The sequence below is a fragment of the Gymnodraco acuticeps genome, unplaced genomic scaffold (genome assembly GCF_902827175.1).
Source record: "Gymnodraco acuticeps unplaced genomic scaffold, fGymAcu1.1, whole genome shotgun sequence".
NCBI lineage: Eukaryota > Metazoa > Chordata > Actinopteri > Perciformes > Bathydraconidae > Gymnodraco > Gymnodraco acuticeps.
Genome location: NW_022990082.1, coordinates 529,101 through 547,938, shown reverse-complemented (window position 1 = coordinate 547,938; position 18,838 = coordinate 529,101). Strand labels below are relative to the sequence as shown.

Genomic DNA, 18,838 nt, shown 5'->3' with positions numbered 1-18,838 from the left:
TGTCATAACGATTTTTTTGGCATGTGTAACCATTAGCCAATCACCAACCAAGGTAACCCCCCCCCCCCCACCTTATCACCTGAATCTCCTCCTAGAGCACCATTGTGTTCTTTTTAACCAAATATCTCTCCGAGGGGCGTGGGGAGGGGCTCCTTATTTTCATCTAAAGTAACAGACAGAGAATCAGCACTTTTGAAACAGGGCTGAAACAGAGGGGATTATGGGATGCTGAAATGATCTGTTTGGTGTTTGGAGCCAAACACTCCAGTCATGTTTTGTATATATCTGAGACCTATAATATATTGATGAAAAACAGTATAATAGGGGACCTTTAACACAAGCCCCTGTTTCTTTGAGTGCAGTTATTTATATGCATTAAGCTCTCTGTACAGGCTCCTTCATTTGCTTACATGTCCCTCAATATTTCTCTTTTTCAGTCACTTTGCCTGCCTGTCATCTAAGTACATGTGCCCGGGTGTGCCTGCGGTGATGAGTACCCTCCTGGCTAACATCAACGCCTACTACGCTCACACCACCCAGGCCACCAACAACGTCTCTGCCTCTGACCGCTTTGCTGCTTCTAACTTTGGGGTGAGTCACACCAGCCAGACACATTTATAATGAATAAATGCAACAATGTTATTCATAAAGGCTTGTAGAACAAAAAGCGCAATATCATAATTTGCTTAAAAAAGTAAAGTGTAATTGTGGTTGTGCTTTGCTTACAAAAGTAAAATGTTTTTTTTTGCAATCATAATTTCCTTTCTTAACATTATGGTCATTTGTTATCCTGGTGTTGATGGCATCGGCTCTTAAATATTCTTAAGTAGTCTGGTGTTAATATTTCCATTTCTTTGTTGTTTTCCTGCAGAAAGAGAGATTTGTCAAGCTACTAGACCAGCTTCACAACTCTCTGAGGATAGACCTGTCCATGTACCGCGTAAGATGCCTCTCCATTTTACTGTTTGCTCTCTTTAAATTATCTTTTGATATTTTATAATGGATGACAACTAATAGTGGTTAGGTAGTCAAATTGCATGGTAAAGAATAAACCCCTCACCTCCTTCTCTCTACTGTTCTTCTTTCCTCTCATCTTACGCTTTGTGAAAAACACTAAAACAAAGCAGGCGGATGTGATAATTAGACTGACACCCTGAAGCATGCACAGACACATCCAGGAAACACTGCTCACCCGCGCAGGAATAAGTGTTTCCTAAGCTGGATCGTGCCACGCAAACACACAGTGGACTTAGATGGATGTGATTTCATGTGTGATGCCTCACTGTATTTCTTTTCCGTCTGACTGCAGAACAACTTCCCTGCCAGCAGTCCTGAGAGGCTGCAGGACCTCAAGTCCACCGTGGACCTGCTCACCAGTATCACCTTCTTCAGGATGAAGGTACATCTGTCAAAGACTGTTTTGATGTATTTTATACACTCCACGTACCAAACTTGCACAAAGTATACCACATGTAGAATTTAATAAAATTAACAAAACAAAGCAGAATTTAATGTATTATTATTATTATTGTTATCAATTGTATTATAATTAATAATATTATTATTGGTATTATCACTACTATTATTGTTGTTGTTATTATTATTACCATTTGTATAATTATTTATTTATATTATTATTATTACTAGTTTTATTATTAGTTGTATTACTATTATTATTATTATTTTATTCTATACTAAATAATTGGTGTTCAACATTTTAATCTTAAAATAAACCTAGAATTAAGTTTGGCAAATAATCATATTTTATTGCATTTTATTTTATTGCAGTAAGGACAAACCTGAAGACAATTCTGAAGTGTCACGATTTAGTGTTTTTAATTTCAGTGCCTACTTTGTGCCATTTTCTTAATGTCTTTCATTTTTGTAAAGCACTTTGAATTGCCTTGTGTTGAAAGGTGCTATATAAATAAACTAGCCTTGCCTTGCCTTGCCTTACTTGAACTATCTTTATATTTTTTGTGTGTGTTTTTTTCAGGTTCAAGAGCTCCAGTCCCCCCCCAGAGCCAGTCAGGTGGTGAAGGATTGTGTGAAAGCTTGTCTCAACTCCACCTACGAGTACATCTTCAATAACTGCCATGAGCTGTACAGCCGAGAGTATCAGACAGACCCGGTAAGAACAGCAATTTATTCAATATCTGTGTGGGTGTGTGTGAATGTCTGTCTATCTCCTCTCCAAATGTTCATATTTCTGTTTGCTTGTTTGGCATGACTGTAATTAGGCCAACAGTCCTGTAAGTGTAAGGAAGAGTCAACAAATAGCTTGCTACATAGACACTCTAATAACATCGAAAATAATATAAATGATTTAGAGATCAAAACATTTGTACTCATTTTCCCTCAGACTAACATGACATTGTCAAATAAACATCTAAGTGTTGTCGTTTAAAACGTTGTTATAACTCTTCTTGAAGACAACTCTGTAGAACAGGGGTGTCCAAACTTTAAACCACATACAGAAAAATATACGAAGGGCTGGGCCACTCACTAGAGGTATTTCGCCTCTTAAGTTCAGTTATGAGTTGGAAAAATCAATCCAATGTAGGTAAATTATTCTTGATACTTGATACTCAGATTGCTTATAATAAGAGGAAATATGAAAGGGTATATTTCAAGGTTGTTATGTATATTTGTTGCTGGGCTTTTTTTATTATCAATTTAGATTTCTTAGAACATGTTTTCAACTTTAATGGACTGAACATGAATACTGTGTAATATATTTGACCATATATATTTAAGAAGTACAATATAAGACAAGCAGATGCATTTGGCCCCGGGCCGTAGTTTTGACACCCCTGCTGTAGAAGGACATGTTGCTCTGTATCTGTCCACACCAGTGCCAATGGCCGGGTTTTGATTTTCACTCAATCTGAATTTAGTTCATGTTTTTCTGAGTTTCTGGTTACTTGACGTTCCTCAACAATCTGCCATTTTGTAAAGTCTCTTCAGGGCCTAATAGCATTAAGATTTACTTTGAATTGTCGTCGATTGGTGTTCTTTTCTTTTCCCTTGGCTGTAATTTGGCTCACTTTTTGAGAGGAAACAAGCAGGATAAATCATAAATCAAACTCCCACTCACTGAAAGAGAAACTAATAACTTAAACTCAAGCAGCAGTTTCTGATCATTTGGATACCAATATTCCTGGATCCATTTTGCAATTGTATCTGTGACTCCTTTGCTTGATTTCTGTATTATCCTCAGTGTTATGTAAAAAGCACTGTGACACTAGTGTGCGTTCCCATCATGAGATCCAGGTCTGTCTCATCCGTCACTCCTGCATTGGATTTCAAGAGGGATTTCTAAATCTAGCTTTGAGTCATCATTGAAGCGCTTATTCGTTTCAGAGTCCCTGGTGAATTTCAAATAAGCATTTTCCCCTTTGAATAACACATTTCATCCTCAGGGACGTTGCTATATATTGTTGAAATCTCTGCAAGATCGTTCTTCACGTCTCAAACCCTGCGGTGCTCGGCTCCTTTGTTTTTGTCCTCCAGAACATCTTCAGCTATTTCAAAGAAGTCGTCCAGACAGTTGACATTCTGGGTCTGTTCAAAGCTGTTTTAGCAGCTAATCTTGAGTATGTATGAGTTGTTGTTGTTGTTGAATTAACAAACACAGTCAGGATTTCCCCCAGAAGAAGTCTTGTTGTCTCAGACATGAAAAAATCGTAAAATTCACATTTAGAGCACTGAATGTGAATTCAGGACGTCCATTACAAGAATGTCATCTTGTAATGGACATTCAGTTATGTCCATTACTGAATTATAACTTATTTTTGGAAGATTGTCCCAATGATTATTTGATTCATAATATGAGTAAATATTTTAATATGACATATTTAATTTTGTGATGATAAGGAAATTATTAGAACAGAAAAATGTGCATGTTTTGACTTTAAGAACTCACTGATTGAGCAGAATATAATTATCTGCAAAGGCTTCCTTCCTTTGTTTCCTTTAAGCCACTTTGAGCCTTTTAAACAGACATTTCTAATACATAATCTTTTACTTCATCTGTTGTAACTTACAGTTGTAATGACCCTTTTTGGCTTCTGATGATGTTAATGTTATGCATCTAGACTTGATGTTATGCATCTCTTTGTTAATCAAAATAAAATAAAATCATTTTCACACACATTCAACCAAGTCATCAGGCCTTTACAATAATCAAACAAGAGTCAAAACTCAAATGATATGATGAACGAACTTAGATCGTCTGTTTTCTGGTATGTTGTACATGATATCATGCTACGGTTGTAAACTGTGTCCTGACGGCGTCTTCCACACAGGTTGCGATACCTGTGTATCTTAAAGGCTGGCACCATGGGAATTGTAGTCTTTTATAGTTCCTTGACTACAGAGGTCACCATTAGATGAAAATATTATGACCTTTTAACAAAAACAGAAAACTTGTGTATGTGTAAATGATACATAATCTATGCAAAATTAGGAATAAGATATGTTCCAAAAACAACAACATGTAAGTTTAAATATACAGTATATTTGTTAAGTATACAACTCGATTAAGAATGTTTATAATAATACATTTCTCTAGGTTTAGATAAAGTTAGACATTTGGTATTATGTATCAACCAAAATTGTGTCACACACAGTTACATTTTATGAAATACATGTTACTTATTCTGTCTTTTAAAAAAACACTCCAACACTTTCAGGTTGACAGCTGTTGCCAAATCTGCCCATCTTCCCTTCATCTACTTAACTAAGTGACCAGTGTAGAATTGTATAGTGACTTTTTTTATTGAATTGCTTTTCCAGGCCAAACAGGGTCCCGTGCCTCCGGAGGAACAGGGTCCGAGCATCAAGAATCTGGACTTTTGGTCCAAACTCATCACACTTATCGTCTCCATTATCGAGGAGGACAAGAACTCCTACACTCCCTGCCTAAACCAGTGAGTCTCCACATCCCTCCCACTGTATATGTATTCTCTTCTATTCACCCAGATCCTTTTTGATTTCATTTCCTGCTCTTATCTGCTCACTCTGTTTGATAAAGCTTCTCCCTCTAAGTGCACATACAGTAAGCCTTTCTATTTCTCTCCTCCATCAAGATTTCCCCAGGAGCTCAACGTGGGTAAAATCAGTGCTGAAGTGATGTGGAACCTGTTTGCTCAGGATATGAAGTATGCAATGGAGGGTGAGTGCAGGTCATCATACACTGATGTGAACTGACTGAGCTTTGACAAAACACTGAAGATTTGATAAATGTAGCCACTAACCAGGATTCGTGTGGTTCAGACATACTGGCACTAATGACTTCGGACACACAAACCATGAAAGGGTTTAGCTGTTCTCTTTTAATGATGTGTACTGAGTTGTTTTTATCGGTTTCAATTTATGTAAATATGGTAGGAAAAAGGACGTTTTAATTTGCCATTTGACTGTTCTTTCATCAATTTGGATGAAACTTGGTAGGATGTTTTCAAATACTACTTCGATATGGTAAGTCACATTCGTTAAAAGTATTAGAAGACTTATATTATTAAACATGTGACATTTAGTGAATTGATTCTAAATTCTAAATATTTGCTTTACTTACTTCTTTATTGGATCCCAAGCTTCCAGAAAAAGTGTCCCTTGTTGGCGCCCACACAGGGTGCTTTTTATCCATAAAGCTTTATTCTGATGATAGCTCATTGTCATCTTAGTACAGTATCATGCATGCATGACAACCAACAGATATAATGAAAGAATTAATCAAATTTGTATAAGCCTCCAGTATTCTAGTGTCTCACATACAACGTTTTTTAAAGAAGAAAATAAACATTTCTCCAAATGAAAGGTCATAAACACTTCTCAGGATGATTAATATTTGATTTATTTCCTAAAATTGGGGTCTTCTCTTGATAATCTAGGTTTTAAATTGAGCTAGGACAACTCAATAACATTATTCTCTAATCAAATAATGTATGAGTCTGTGAGCAATGAGGGTTCAGTGCTACTGAATACAAAATAAAAATGTAGTAATTGCTGTTGGACTTTAAGCATAGGAGAGAAATTAGCCTTTTATTCAACATGCATTTGATTGCTTTATTCTTTCTCTCAGAACATGAAAAAAATCGCCTGTGCAAGAGTGCGGATTACATGAACCTGCACTTTAAGGTCAAGTGGCTGTTCAACGAGTACTGCAAAGACCTGCCCTTCTTCAAGAGCAGAGTGCCTGAATATCCTGCGTGAGTCGCAACTCCTTGACGCTTATCCAAAACAGAAAGTCAAAATAAAGCAATGGAAATCCTCATTTTGTCAATTTGCGATCCTAGTTTGTGAATATGTACATATCTTCTGCCCTCCACAGGTGGTTCGAGCCATTTGTCATTCAGTGGCTGGACGAAAACGAGGAGGTGTCTCGGGACTTTCAACATGGTGCTTTGGAAAGAGACAAAAAAGATGGGGTAAAAGTTTCCAGCTCTCTTTATCTCCCATTCACTCCTCTGAAAGCGCTGACTTGTTGTTGTTGTTGTTGTTGTTGTTGTTGTTGTTCAAGCAGAATTACTGTAATCCATCCTTTGTACTTCCTCTGTCACACTCAAAGTTATCAGCCAAAGTGTCATCCTCTTTCTGCCGCTCTGCCTCCCACACTTTACCCGCTCCTCAAAGTGATTTATTGAATTCTTCAAAGGCAATAAGTGAAGCATGGATACGGCAGGAAAGACGTGAGATTGAAGTAGAACGTGTTCCTCGGATAAGAGGGTGTTTCCGTCAAAGTACTCTTTGGAAGTTTATAGAAGTGCGGTCTAGGCGTGCATGCGCTTAAGTACTAGTATATTTTAATATTGGTTAATATTGTCTGCTTATCTGTATTGTTGTGTTGCATTGTTGGAGAAGCCTGTGACCTACGATTTTCAACGACATAATTACTCTGTAGCTATGTTAGTTTGACAATAAAGAACCTTGAACCTTGAAGGCGGCAGTGAACCGCAGTGACAGTAGGATATTGTGAATTAATGGCCTTATTCTAGAGTTTGACTGCAGGAGAGCCGTCTGCACCTTATTACCCAGACTCCCCAGAGGAGCACCTTCACACTCACCTCCGGCCAATTAGGGACAAAGAGCTAACCAGTTACAGGGAGATAGACAGGAGCTCCCACCTGTCACCCAATGGCTGTCTAACTCGCTCTATGGCTGGTTGGCTCTAAGGCCCCGGCCACACGAGGACGAAAACGGTCGTTTGCGTTACTGTTTAGTGTGATATAGACCGTTCGGCCACACGAGGACCACCGAATACGGCACTAAATGACTGCGGACAACGCTCTGGGGGGTCCAACGGCTCCGTGTGACGCCCTATACGATCATTTTCTGATAATGATGAGGCAATAGCCCCGCCTCTCCCCACCTCTGCTGCTCACCCCCGCGTCAAAGTAAACTGCACTCTGAATTCAGATTATTTATCTTTCTCTCGATATGGACATAAACGCGAGTGAAGTCTAATCTGACAGGACGGAGACACCTCTCAAACTACCTACACTAGTTATAAATATGTTTATTTTTACTGTCGGCCGGGTCACTCATTACTGGATCAGCTGCTGCATGAGACAGACACTGACGCTGTCCGAAGAGAGGGAGGAAAAAGAGAGGCTCCGTGTATTTTATTATTATATTATATAGATTCGTTATTCATTTGTTTTAAAGCTCAATAAATAACAAAGAAGACCTTTGACCGGCACTTTTATAATTTTGTCCGGAAGATTTAAACTTGAATGCATATGTACTGCAGCTTCTCCAGCGGTTGGAGCTAAACGGAGCTGTCTCGTGTGGACAGACACTATCCGGTGAATATTGCGTGTGGACCAGAGGTCGCGTTAACCGAATATTTTCCGTCTATTGTTTTTTTTAACAATGACGGACAAATCTGAAAGCAGTCCGTCATTTTTGACAGATTAGAACAAACTCGGAACAGCGCCAAAGTTTCCCCGCAGCGAGGCTCCGGTGTTATGCCGTGTTATGCATGCCCTCCAAAAAGGAAATTATACCGTTTCCAAACCTAACTGTGCCGTACAAATCATTGAAATGTCTGTGAGTTTTGGCTTTACGCTGTGCACGCTCCCGCGAGGTGCAGCAGCCATGCATAACACGGCGCATGTGAACTGTCTCTCCCCCCCCCCCCGTTGACAGTTCGCGAGCATGCTTCCCCACACCCAAAGGCCGACGGGTAATTCTGGATTTTGACGGAAGTTTTACGATCCTGTCCGTCAAAATGACGGGCAGCGAAAAAGTCTAGCGCAACCTCTGGTGTGGACGGAAGCTTTTTTGCGATTGCGTTTGCGTTAATCCTATGCGTTTAGCCGTTTTCATCCTCGTGTGGCCGGGGCCTAAGAGGTCTACCGCTTGGTTCATGTGATCGAAAATATCAAAGGTTCAGTTTAAATGTGTCTCTAATGATCCGTCTATTTTGTGTTAGGGGCCCGGATGTCACATATAACTAGGCCCCTCAAATCACATCTTCTCACCTGCTGCTCATAAATTGTCACTTATGCCTTGTCCAAGTTATTTTCATCCCAGTTTTTAAACTTCTCGCACACCTTTTCTGTCCTACAGTTCCAGGTCACATCCGAACATGCTCTGTTCTCCTGCTCGGTGGTGGACGTGTTTTCTCAGCTCAACCAGAGCTTTGAAATCATCAGGAAGCTAGAGTGTCCGGATCCACAGATCGTAGGACACTACATGAAGCGATTTGCTAGGGTAAATACAGTTTGCAGTGAAATCACACTTTACAAAATCAATGTACAACAAACTGGTCTTTAAAAGTTGTTTTCAGAACAGCTTTATGATGATAACATGTTGTTCTTTCTTGTTACCCTTTCAGACCATCAGCAATGTGCTCTTATCTTATGCTGATGTCATTTCCAAGTTGTTTGCCAACTATGTCACCATGGAGAAAGTGGTAAGTGGTCGAAAACTGGTTGAGTCTGTGAGGGTTTTCACAATCAGCTCTTGGAGTTCTAATATATAATATTCTGTATAATACACATTTGAGTCTTAGTTAAGCACTGTTGTTAAGTGAAGTGAGGTCATGGTTGTTATATGATTGTTTTATTGAATCCTGTACCCACAAGATAAAGATCTATTTGTCTTTCTGTCCTCAGCCCTGTATCCTGATCAACAACATCCAACAGCTGAGGGTTCAGCTGGAGAAAATGTTTGAAGCTATGGGTGGAAAAGATGTTAGTCACTTTTTTTTTTAATGTCCTCTCTGGAGTTCAATATCCCGACCGAATATTGACATGCTTACTTTTTGTTTTATTGGTATTTGGTCACAATTGCCATATCCAGACAGTCCCAAATGTGTCCATAAGGGGTATTATTATTGCAAAACTCTCTGGCCAATCACATAACCAGCTCTGTGTTTCCATATCCGTACTTTAGCTGTGTGTGGAAGCCAGCGATTTTCTTAAGGACTTGCAGATTAAGCTCAACAATGTCATGGATGATCTCAGCAGGGTCTTTGCTGTCAGGTAATAACACGCTCACACACAAAGTCATTCATGCAAGAGTTTGACATTAATGTGATGTATATTTTGAGATTTACTGACGATGCAGACTTTGTTAATATCTCTTTGTACTTTTCCCTTGTAGTTTCCAGCCTCACATAGAGGAGAATGTGAAGCAGATGGGAGACATCTTGGCTCAGGTGAAGGGAACCTCGAATGTGGGAAACGCCAGCAGCGTGGCCCAGGATGCCGACAACGTCCTGCAGCCTATCATGGAGTTCCTTGACAGCAAGTGAGGCAGTCTGTTATTTTAATAGAATCTAAATGGGAAAATTATTTTGCCCACTTAGAAATAGTGATAGGTTATGCAAACACAACAATGGACACAGTTTTGTCTCTTAATACAATTGTAATGGTCTGGTGGATGTCTGATGTTGGGGAATACATTTTAACTTTATTTTATAGACATGTAATGGATTTTCTTAAGCTAACATTATTGCTCAAACAGAGACATAAGAAGGACTAAGAAAGGCATTGCCTTACTCTAGGTAAGTATAATCAGGAGATAAATTCCCCAAAATCTGAGCTTCTGGGCTTTTCTGACAAGCCTTCAAGCTAGGGATTTTAAATCCGCGGTCGCCTCCTTCTGCTGCTTATTATTCATCGCTCCTTCCTCTCTCCTGTCTCGCCCTCCTGCCAGCCTGACTCTGTTTGCTAAGATCTGTGAGAAGACAGTGCTGAAACGTGTGTTGAAGGAGCTGTGGAAGCTGGTGATGAACACCATGGAGAAGACCATTGTCCTGCCGCCACTCACGGACCAAACGGTGAGAGTGAACAGACGAACGAACACACACACACAGAAACACTAAGTCGTACAAATACACACAGAAATGCTGCTGAGCCACACATGTCTGCACTCATTGCACCCTGTGCCTGCTGTACATGCAAGAACATGTTTAGTGAGGATCTGTTCATGCACACACACACACACACATTCAAGGGATCTGTTTCCCAGAAAGCTTACTGATTATTTTGTTTAAGTGACCACAAATATTTGGTCCGATGATGACCAGTTAATAAGGTAGATATAAAAAAAGGAATGGACAAAACATGTGACACACGTACTTCCAAGCATGCACAAATACATACTTACACACACCTCCAAGAGGAGGAGATGGAGAACAAGGAAGGGAATACAAAGGCAGACATTTTGTGTGTGTGTTGTGATTTAAGATGGCCCCCTTATAAACAAATGATCAATCTACTTTTTCTATACATATGGCTTCCTTTCCACACTTTATATTTAGCATCGCCCCCAGTGCCTTCATTTATCCAAACAATCAAGATGAAACCCTGGGTTAAAAATACAAAAGGAGTGCACCATATCATTCTAACACCAGCTCATGGCTGCTCTCCAGTATGTCAGACAACAATTATCCTGAGAGATTTCTGATTTATGAGTAACTCATATCAGAGTGGCAGAAATATTTTTGCCCGAAGGATCCGGCCCACTTTCAAAAAGAATCAAACATTTTGGAAAGCAGCCTCTTGTTTTCTTTTGTTTTTGGATATATGTGTTCTTATTTGTGTTTGGTTATTAACTAAAGAGCCTCATGTCACTGATAATAAGGTGATTATTGATCTCTGTTCACCATTTACAGCAAAAGCCAGTTATCTACACAACTGGTTGAGCCTCAGTAGCCATTGGTAAGCACTTAGCCCCTGTTCCAATGAGTTCATCCAATTAGAAAAAGGAAAGAGCAACAAAAACAGGATATATTGGACTTACGCAAATGCCACATAATCATCTCTGTCATAGATATTTATCCATTTGAAGTTGCTAAGAAAAGCTATAACTCTTATATCTTCTATTCTTTTAAATGTTGCTGTCTTAAAGTTATTAATTCGCTGGCCCCTCTCACTTCCTGACCTGTACTATAAGTCCAGGCTTTAGACAGGTCCCAATTGGTCCACGTCCCTCCAGCACTGAGGCCCAAACTTGTGTTTTTTGATTGATGTGGGGCTCTTTGCAGCTTTGACTGACCCTTCTCTCTGGTTGTTGTCGTTGTGATTACAATTACATCCCGCTCCCACCGCTCTTCTTCCACAGATGATTGTAAGTACAGCACTCCTGCGTGTGTGTCTGTCTGTCCGTCCACGGTGGTTGGTTCTCTGCTATATGTGGCTGCGATCTTCCCCTGTTTTTTACCCCACATCACACCCTCTCCCTTTTCACTTTCAAACCTGTCTTTTTCCTCCTCTGCTGTGGTTTCTCCTCCTTCCTTTTCTTCCTCATCTCTTTTCTTTTCTCCACTTCTTCTTTTTCTTCTTCTCCTTTTCTTCTTCTTCCTCGTCTGTACTCCACTCTAGTCTTCCTCATCACTTCTCTCATTTTCTGCTCCCTCTTCTTTTTCCTTCTTCCAACGCTGTCTCTCTTTTGAGAAGACAGAAGCATGGTGCATTCCTGACTGGTTTTGATAGGTCCCACACCCCTCTCAATAATCTCCACCAATCAGTGCCCCTCTCCTTTGCTGTCCTCTTCCTGAACACTCTCCTCAAACAGGAAGTGGTACTCCTCTCTTGCGCCCGGTCTTGCCTTGATTCTTCTCATGCATTGTGTCCTTTTACTGGGACTCTGGTGGGGTGACTCTGATGATCTCTCGGTGGCTCGGTATCCAGTGTCCTGCCCCCCCCCCCCCAGCCCCTTTTCCTCCTTCTGATAACCTCCGCCCTTCCCCTACTGTCCCCACCTGTTTGAAATGTGTCCCCCTTTCCACCGCCCACTGTGGGTTTGTTGCTTGCATCTGATCTATTTCAACACTGCAGTCTTTTCTCAGTATACTGTACAACACTGTACTGTATGTCTCTGCAGACCTGTCATGTTGGTCTGTCCTGGTTTGATTTCATGTTCTGTTGTTACTATGCTGATTGAAATGCTGGGATTATGTCACTGTTTTCGATGTACAGAATGACTTTTCTGGTTTGAGGTAAAGTTGGTTAAAAACGGTGCATTCAATGACCTATGCAAAAAATACTCTCAATGTCTTAAAGTTATGTTGTATGACTCCTACAGAATATAACAAAGTATCTAGTTTAAAATAAGACTGTGTTGAATTTCTATTCTGTGTTTTACTTTAGAAGCACAGGAAGTCCTGTGTTAGTGATGCGTGTTAATCTGTTCAAATGATCTGCAGCGTTTTTTAAATTGTTTATTATCAACTGTAACCACTGGTTGTAAACATATATAGTGTATTTACTATAGTTTAATAAGCAACGTCACACTGTTCAATAATAATAAGGAACATTATTATTTTTGTATCAGTACGATAAGTAATACAGTTTATACAGTTGGGTCCTTTAATCTTTATAATGTTTACTCTACACCACAAACTACAACTAGAGTTTGATCTCTTCTCCTTTAGAAGAACATTTAGTTAATTAGTCTTATTTGCTTTCGTGTCTAAAGTAAGATAAGATTATTCATACTACTTTCATATCTTTGCAATAAGTGTAGAGCGAGAGCCGGGAGTAGATTAGCTTAGTTTACCTTTCCCATTTGTTTTCAAGCTGTATGCTAAACTAAAATATTCCTCTCTGTCATCCTCGGCATGCGTGCAATAAGCGTATTTCTGCAAAATGTTATAAAAAGTTTTCTATTACACATTCATGTATTTGTATGTAATGAATAGGATGGTTGTTATCATGATGACATTGGATATCATCATGTGTTTTTAGTAACTTTTGGATCGTTACTCAAGTAATTAGCATGTAAACGTATTACTAGTGACCTGACCTCATATCTGACTTTATAAGTGCTGTCTTGTAAATGTAGCCTCTCGTAAAAAAGCACACTAATGGATTTCAACATGCAGCGAAAGCAAGTTTTGACAGAATCCATTTACTCCTGTCAGCATAAATGCTAACCTCTCTGCTCTGCCAGCAGGTGATTTGTTAAACTATGTTGTCTTTGTTTTGCGAGAAAGCACAAAATGTGATGCTGTTGCTTTGAAGTGAAAGCTAATTAACTACCTGAAAGGACCTGACATCTCCAGGCAGTTAAGAGTACATTTTCTACATTTTGCAAAACAACATTATGCACTTTTGATTGCATATTGTCATTTAGCCAATGAGAGTGAAGTCAGACTGCAGGGCCTCCGCTTGAAGTATTAACCACATGCTCTCTTTGCAGGGGAGGCTGAAGAATGCTTCTCACAGTGATGTAAGGACTAAACCCCTTTAGATCAATGTGTCTTGTCTCCCTCCTCTATGTATTTTCTCCGTGTCTTCGTCTCGCTCCCTCAGCTCGCCAGTCAAACAAAGCAGTTGAAATATTGATTTTTCACTTTTGTTTTTACACAACATCCCTCTTTAGTGCTGTTTATATGGTGTGAGTAATGCTGTAGCAGTAGCTGCCTGCTCTCCCAGCCTCACCGCAGGTCATACACTCTAATCTACGTGCAACCATTTGCGGCTCTAACGCACCACAATCCATAGGTCAAACGTCACTTAATTCCACTCAGTTTTAAAAAAAACAATCTGCAGTTTTTTGGCAGCAATGCATCACAGACGGAAAAATAGGTTGTAGTTCAGCTGAAAATTGCTTTGCGAGTAAAAGCGGCTGAGCTTAATGAGCCACATGAGGCAAAGTAAGTGACGGTTGGCATTTGAACCTGTGGCTTATGGTCTATTTAGCCGCAGAAGTGTGCTGTCAGTTTGACATCATGTAGCCGTAAAAGGTGGCTGTAAAGCCTAAATCTAGTATTTGAATTTAGTTTAATTAAGTTGAACATCACAGTTTCAATGTGTGATGGTATTTTAAACAATATTGAATATGTTTTAGCCTTAAACACTATATAATCAAATATTATTTCATGCTTAAGGCTGTAACCAAGGATATCATTTAAAGGTCACATTCTGTATAGTGAATAAATATGCTCTTACCAGAGTTTCACATCAGGCTGGACATCCAGGAAATACCTGCGTACACCACAGTGTGTGTGAGCGTTTATGTTTGTGTGTGTCTGCACGTGTGTCAAGATTGCACTAGTGTGTCTTCTTTCTTACTATGAGCTGAACCACTTTCTCTTTGTGGTGTGTGTGTGTGTGTGTGTGTGTGTGTGTGTGTGTGTGTGTGTGTGTGTGTGTGTGTGTGTGTGTGTGTGTGTGTGTGTGTGTGTGTGTGTGTGTGTGTGTGTGTGTGTGTGTGTGTGTGTGTGTGTGTGTGTGTGTGTGTGTGTGTGTGTGTGTGTGTGTGTGTGTGTGTGTGTGTGTGTGTGTGTGTGTGTGTGTGTGTGTGTGTGTGTGTGTGTGTGTGTGTGTGTGTGTGTGTGTGTGTGTGTGTGTGTGTGTGTGTGTATATAGAGTGAAATGTTTTGCAATAAATGAATCACAGAAAAGTTTGATAAAGCACTTAAAGGAAAAAGTACCTTTGGCGGTTTAGAGTGACTGTCTGTTCATGAATGTGTGTGTCAGGAATGTCGCTGTCCTCTGTGTGACACTAAGCCTTTTACTGCTGCCATGCGTTGTCCTGATAATAACAATACTCTTCTCCTTCTTTCTGTCTACCTTTCTTCTATCTGTCTCTTGCAGGGCACTCAGCTCATCTTTAACGCCGCCAAGGAGCTGGGACAGCTGTCCAAACTGAAGGTGCTTTTTATTTTCTCTGACGGTACTTCAGATCAAGACTGATCTCTAATTGCCTAGAAAAAAGAAATGGACTAATGGATCCTTTTGTTCTGTGCTTCTATTGTTGTCCGTGTTCAGGAGCACATGGTTCGAGAGGAAGCTAAAGCACTCTCCCCGAAGCAGTGCGCAGTGATAGAGCTGGCCCTGGACACCATCAAGGTAGAAACTCACTGTTAGGAGCCATGTTCAATGTTTTACAAATACATATTTATGGTTAGTGGAAATGACATTAATCACAATATATGCCTTTTAAAACTCAGCGTTGCGCTCTAGAAGTTTTCTACAAGGATGCGGTGTATAGAGTCCCCATCTGTCAGAGTCTGAGGTTTACTTTTGTGACTTAAATGCGAAGTCATTTATTCTTTTAGGTGATTACAACCTCAAATGTTTCGTTATAACTAATGTAGGAACATCTGCTAAAGTGTTTTAAGAGGCAATTGTTTTTGAAAATGATCTACAAATAACTCTATTGATGGTTTGGGCTTTCTAATATGCAAATAAAATCAATAATGACCATGGAAACGCATAGCATTCCTTCATTTCTAGCAACTTGTGCTACAAAGACAAACACCATTATAACTTTTGGTTCATGTTCTTTCTGATTAACAGTCAAAAACCAAAAGAATATTCAGTTTATATAAACAATAACACAAAGCCTCTTAATACCCACATTTAGAGCCTTTATCAAAATAGTTTTTGAATGATTTCTTGTGTATCAACTAATAGCATAGTCATCTTATTGATCAATCAACAACCATTGCATTACATTTTAAATAACTTTTTTCTGTCTTTGTGTATTTTAGCAATATTTCCATGCTGGTGGTGTGGGTCTGAAGAAGACTTTCCTGGAGAAGAGTCCCGACCTCCTGTCTCTGCACTACGCCCTGTCGCTCTACACCCAGGCTACAGACAAACTCATTAAGACCTTTGTCTCCTCACAAAACGCACAAGGTAACCTTACGATCTTTACTCTCTGTGACACTTTTCCCTTTCTCCTTCTTTGGGAGACTTGTAATCCTCTTTATTTGCAGTATCTTCATTTTAACATTACATAACTCTCTGAAAGAGGTCAGCCAATCCTTGTTTGTGTTAAGCAAGGCTTTCCCAAATGCTGAGCTGTATATCCTGCAAATGTCACTCATGCTTTGTAGAGCATGAAGTCTAGGCTGTAGCTGCACAACAGTTCTCTGATCTGAAATGCTGAGTCTCGTTGTAGCCAGCCTTGGGAAACACAGAGGCTATTCTTCACACGATCTGACAGCTATTTGAAAAATAAATACCCACCCCCTCTTTTTCTCTCGCTCTTTGATTCTGTTGCCCAGCCTCCATCCTACTGTCAGATGGCTACATAACAGCCATCATCTTCGTGGAAACGCTGCCGCTGACACACTGTCCCCGAGCGCCGCTGGTAGAAATGCCATTTGAGCGGATGATCGTTGAAAATCGAATTATCAAAATGCCATGTGGTTTTCGGGGGAAACCTAAGTCCATTTTGCATGTTGCAGGATTTCACAGCAGATCAGAAGAACTAAAAAGAGCTGATTTGAGTGTTTAATCAATGTATCAGACTCTCTCCCAACTCTAGGAACGAGACTTATAAATGTCTGTCTGTCTGTTTTTCTACTCTGTTATTCTAACGTTCAACTCTGCAAACGTTTCTTCTTTCTCCGTCTACTCCCTTCTTGTGCCCCGTCTGTGGGCCAGTGTTCGGCGGGAAGGGGGTGAGGTTCACCACTAGTGAGGATGTTTACCCAGAAAAGGGTATGTGGCATTCAGGTTCAGGGCCTGAGACATCAAGGACCACCAGAAAGCCTCCAGACCAAAGCCCAACTCCTTCCACCCCACCCCATGTGCATCCCAAAACCCCCCTGCCTGCTCAAACTCATCTCAACAGACAAACACAATGCACCGATTGATCTATCCCTGCCTCTCTGCACACACATACTGTACATGCATCATCGTAACAATGAGGACATAGACTTTATGCATCAAAGCATGTCATGTACACACTGATGTCTGTCTGTAAGGAACTGCACTGAATACATACGCAATGGAGTGTATGTATGAGCAGACACTAAAGCATGATGCGCTGACATCAGACCAAAAGAATGGAAATGCATTAAAGTGTGAAGGAATCCTGACCCAGCATGATGTCACCCAGAGAGGCCCGAGGGCTGAGCGAGTGTGTGTACACGTGGACGAGAGGAAAAGTGACAATGTGATTGGGTGAGACTGTCCTTAAGGTTGTTGAAGCAGAAGCACACTGTGTCGTCTTCTCCCAGCGAGGAAAACCGAGAAGAAATCCTTTCCCCCCCCCCCCCGACGCTCCCACCCCTGCCAGTGTTTAAAGACGCTGATGGAGAGGATTAGGATTATTATGAAGAATTATGATGGCTCATTTTTGTCTGGGAGGGCTCCCTGTCCTCGCTTGCTCATCACACACAAACAGACACATACACGTTAAAACACACACAAATAACTCCCACGTGCAGCACGATGAGAAGGGGTGCCCAACTCAACCCCCCCCTCGCTACACAGATTGAGCCAATCAGAAATAGTCCCTCAGGTCATGTGGTCTGATTTCTGTCACTTTAGATTAGTATGGAAAGGTTTGACTCTCAAACACTCACACAGAAGCACTTTAGTTGGAGCTGCAAAAGCTCCAGCACACTGACAGTGCTATGCAAAGTGGTGAAGGCAAAAAAGACTTATAAAATATATATTGCATAACAAGTTGTGTTATTTCCTCTGGACAGAAGCCAATGAGATATGCACGAAGGCAGTATATGCAGCAGAATATTGCTGACAATTACACGTAGAAACTCAAAACAACACAGCATTTGTGCTTTGTTTATACTCAATTATAAGTCTGTAATTGTGTAACCCTAGTTGCTTTGTTTTGGATCGCATGACGGACAGACTATAACCTGATAGAAGGTCTCATCACGGGGCAGTTCAGTCCACACATTTTTACTCAGACATTCGGACGGTTTTAAAGTAAAAAATGTGTATTGATATCGTCTCAGTGGCTATACATTCTAACATGACATTTCCAGTTAGGTGTTCATGCTTATGAAATGTCTCTGTCCCCATAGTGAAGGTATACATGGTATACAAAGTGTCTTCATCCTTCCCAACAGCTGCTAGATGTCCTTGACTGTAAGGATGCAAATGAACTTCCTGCCAAGCAGCTTTCTCTGGATAGTTTTTAGAGTAGATGATTAGAGCAGCATGACTGTTTGAGGCTGAGTGGAGTTTCATTCTTTTTATCTCCACCATAGCTTGGATGACTGTCATCCTTACATACTATGAGCTGAATGATTTGTAATAGAAATAATCAAAGGTAATTCATATTTATGCGTCAACTTTGGTGATGCTTTGACTCAATCACAGCTCGAGTTTGACATTTAATGTACATTATGGTGAAGATTTCCAATATGTTGGGGAAATGTGCCCGTCTGAATGCAGTGTTTATTGGAAAAGAAAAACCTGCTTACTCCTGGCAACATATTCCTGCCTCCCAGCCAGAACAGTTTCTTTCTCATCTTTTATGGATGTCGTCCATAGAGTAGACGAGCCCAGATGGATGACTGTTGCTCCCTTTGGTCCCGTTGGCAGCGAGACCAACAATCCCATAATGCTCCCTGGAGAGATGCAGAGAGCTGCATGCCAGGAACACACTGCCG

At 40.4% G+C, this 18,838-nt stretch overlaps 1 protein-coding gene across 9 annotated transcripts in view; it reads left to right on the top strand.

Moving 5' to 3' along the window:
• Window positions 1-18,838, top strand: part of unc13a (unc-13 homolog A (C. elegans)) — a 51,685-nt gene that overhangs the window by 24,132 nt on the left and 8,715 nt on the right. For 3 of the 9 annotated variants that reach the window (XM_034216204.1, XM_034216201.1, XM_034216198.1), the window contains 20 exons: window positions 438-591; window positions 872-940; window positions 1,310-1,399; window positions 1,997-2,131; window positions 4,798-4,931; window positions 5,091-5,176; window positions 6,086-6,212; window positions 6,335-6,431; window positions 8,575-8,718; window positions 8,843-8,920; window positions 9,123-9,200; window positions 9,403-9,491; window positions 9,613-9,759; window positions 10,168-10,291; window positions 11,578-11,583; window positions 13,657-13,686; window positions 15,057-15,113; window positions 15,231-15,311; window positions 15,956-16,103; window positions 16,857-16,913. In XM_034216204.1, coding sequence (XP_034072095.1) covers window positions 438-591; window positions 872-940; window positions 1,310-1,399; window positions 1,997-2,131; window positions 4,798-4,931; window positions 5,091-5,176; window positions 6,086-6,212; window positions 6,335-6,431; window positions 8,575-8,718; window positions 8,843-8,920; window positions 9,123-9,200; window positions 9,403-9,491; window positions 9,613-9,759; window positions 10,168-10,291; window positions 11,578-11,583; window positions 13,657-13,686; window positions 15,057-15,113; window positions 15,231-15,311; window positions 15,956-16,103; window positions 16,857-16,913 — 1,931 coding nt within the window. Of the gene's footprint in view, window positions 1-437; window positions 592-871; window positions 941-1,309; window positions 1,400-1,996; window positions 2,132-4,797; window positions 4,932-5,090; window positions 5,177-6,085; window positions 6,213-6,334; window positions 6,432-8,574; window positions 8,719-8,842; window positions 8,921-9,122; window positions 9,201-9,402; window positions 9,492-9,612; window positions 9,760-10,167; window positions 10,292-11,577; window positions 13,631-13,656; window positions 13,687-15,056; window positions 15,114-15,230; window positions 15,312-15,955; window positions 16,104-16,856; window positions 16,914-18,838 lie in introns of those variants that run through there. The other 6 variants (XM_034216206.1, XM_034216203.1, XM_034216199.1 and 3 more) reach the window with 5 other exon arrangements.